Raw genomic sequence first — 2,315 nt, forward strand, 5'->3', positions numbered from 1 at the left:
GGTCAGAACGGATAAAAAGAAATACTTCTTCACCCAAAGAGTGATGAACACATGGAATTCACTGCCACAGGAGGTGGCGGCAGCTATAAGCACGGACAGCTTGAAGAGGGAATCGGATAAGCATATGAAGCAGAGGTCCATCAGTGGCTCTTAGCCACAAGGTATAGACAGGAACTCTCCGTTTGGGGCAAGGGATGCTCTGTATTCTTGGTGCTTCGAGGGGGGGGGGACAGTGGGAGGGCTTCTAATGTCCTGGCTCCACTGCTGGACCTCCTGATGGCACCTGGTATTTCTGGCCACCGTGTGACTCAGAGTGTTGGGACTGGATGGGCCACTGGCCTGATCCAGTATTGGCTTCTCTTATGTTCTCTTATGTTCTTAAACCCTGACGATTGGGAGAGGGTCATAGGTTTGGCAGGACCCAACCTTGGGGGAGGGGATGTAGCTCAGTTAATTGCCGGCAGCTGCAAGGTTCTGTTATCTGAAGGGAGTGGCAGCAGTCGACAAAAGAGCTTCCTTTCCCTCCCTCTGGCTCTGGCTAGCGCACTGCTGTTTGCTTTGCAGGAGGGACCACAGTATCTATGGCGCTGAGGTGATAAGCCGCCTCCGAAGATGGAATTGATTCCTGTTCTACTGTGACTTTGCTACAGAGCTTGTTATGAGGGCTCACCATGTAAGGCGCTGCGGCTTCCCTTTTAAGAACCGCTAGCCTACCCTGGCAACTGAATGTTTTTATTGCCGACTTCTCAGACGCTGGATGATTTCTGCTCTGCACACATCCTGTGAGTTTAAAGGTTTTTCACTCAATGAAATGAAATAGTGTTTCAAAAAACATTTTGGCTGCGTGCTGAGACTTTTTTTCTGCTGTTGATCTGTTAGTTTACCTGCTGGAGCGTACCCCCAAGGTCAGTTGGACCTGATACAAGGTCACCCAGCTGGCTTCATGTGGAGGAAGAGTGGGGAATCAAACCCAGTTGTCCAGAATGGAATAAGAACACAAGAGAAGCCAATGCTGGATCAGGCCAATGGCCCAATCAGTCCAACACCCTGTGTCACACAGTGGCCAGAAATACCAGGTGCCATCAGGAGGTCCAGCAGTGGGGCCAGGACACTAGAAGCCCCCCCCCACTGTTGCCCCCCCCAAGCACCAAGAATACAGAGCATCCCTTGCCCCAGACCGAGAGTTCCTATCTATACCTTGTGGCTAATAGCCACAGATGGACCTTTGCTCCATATGCTTATCCAATTCCCTCTTATAAGAACATAAGAGAAGCCAATGCTGGATCAGGCCAATGGCCCATCCAGTCCAGCACTCTGTGTCACACAGTGGCCAGAAATACCAGGTGCCATCAGGAGGCCCAGCAGTGGGGCCAGGACACTAGAAGCCCCCCCACACTGTTGCCCCCCCCAAGCACCAAGAATACAGAGCATCCCTTGCCTCATACAGAGAGTTCCTATCTATACCTTGTGGCTAACAGCCACTGATGGACCTCTGCTGCATATAAGAACATACATAAGAAGAGAAGCCAATGCTGGATCAGGCCAATGGCCCATCCAGTCCAACACTCTGTGTCACACAATGGCCAGAAATACCAGGGGCCATCAGGAGGTCCACCAGTGGGGCCAGGACACCAGAAGCCCCCCCCCTTGCCCCCCCCAAGCACCAAGACTACAGAGCATCCCTTGCCCCAGACCGAGAGTCCCTATCTATACCTCGTGGCTAACAGCCTCCGATGAACCTCTATGTTTATCCATAAGAACATAAGAGAAGCCAATGTTGGATCAGGCCAGTGGCCCATCCTGTGGAACACTCTGTGTCACCCAGTGGCCAAAAACACCAGGTGCCCTCAGGAGGTCCAGCAGTGGGGCCAGGACACTTGGTTGCCTCCACCCCCAGGCACCAAGACTACAGAGCATCCCTTGCCCCAGACCGAGAGTTCTTACTCCTCCGCCATTCTTAACCACCACACCACACCACAGACCACGTGGCCCCTAAATGTCCAGAGGCTTAGCGATTGACGGCAAAGAGCAACTGCTGTGGCAAGGAGGACTGGCTCTCCCTGTGAGTCCACGAGGGCCACGTGGCCCCGGGCTCCACGCTGCCTTTAGCCATCTCCAGTGGCTGGAATGTGAGAAGGGGCACTGGGCTTTGTGGTGCATAAAGCTAAGAGGGGGAAAATGAAAGCCCAACCGCTTTGCCCGAAGCTCTCCAAAACGCTCACCTCCCGGACACTCGGTTCACCGTGTCTTTAATCTGAATCTGGATGATGGCGTGCGAGCGAGACGAATCCGAATTTACGCCGGTGGCCCCCGTG

At 53.4% G+C, this 2,315-nt stretch overlaps 1 protein-coding gene across 1 annotated transcript in view; it reads right to left on the reverse strand.

Moving 5' to 3' along the window:
- KIF24 (kinesin family member 24) overlaps nt 1–2,315 on the reverse strand; it is a 50,515-nt gene that overhangs the window by 19,710 nt on the left and 28,490 nt on the right. Inside the window, exon 7 of the mRNA XM_015411432.1 lies at nt 2,223–2,315. Within this exon, the coding sequence (XP_015266918.1) occupies nt 2,223–2,315 (93 nt within the window). The remainder of the gene's footprint in view (nt 1–2,222) is intronic.

Source organism: Gekko japonicus, unplaced genomic scaffold (genome assembly GCF_001447785.1).
Source record: "Gekko japonicus isolate JY-2015 unplaced genomic scaffold, Gekko_japonicus_V1.1 scaffold3725, whole genome shotgun sequence".
NCBI lineage: Eukaryota > Metazoa > Chordata > Lepidosauria > Squamata > Gekkonidae > Gekko > Gekko japonicus.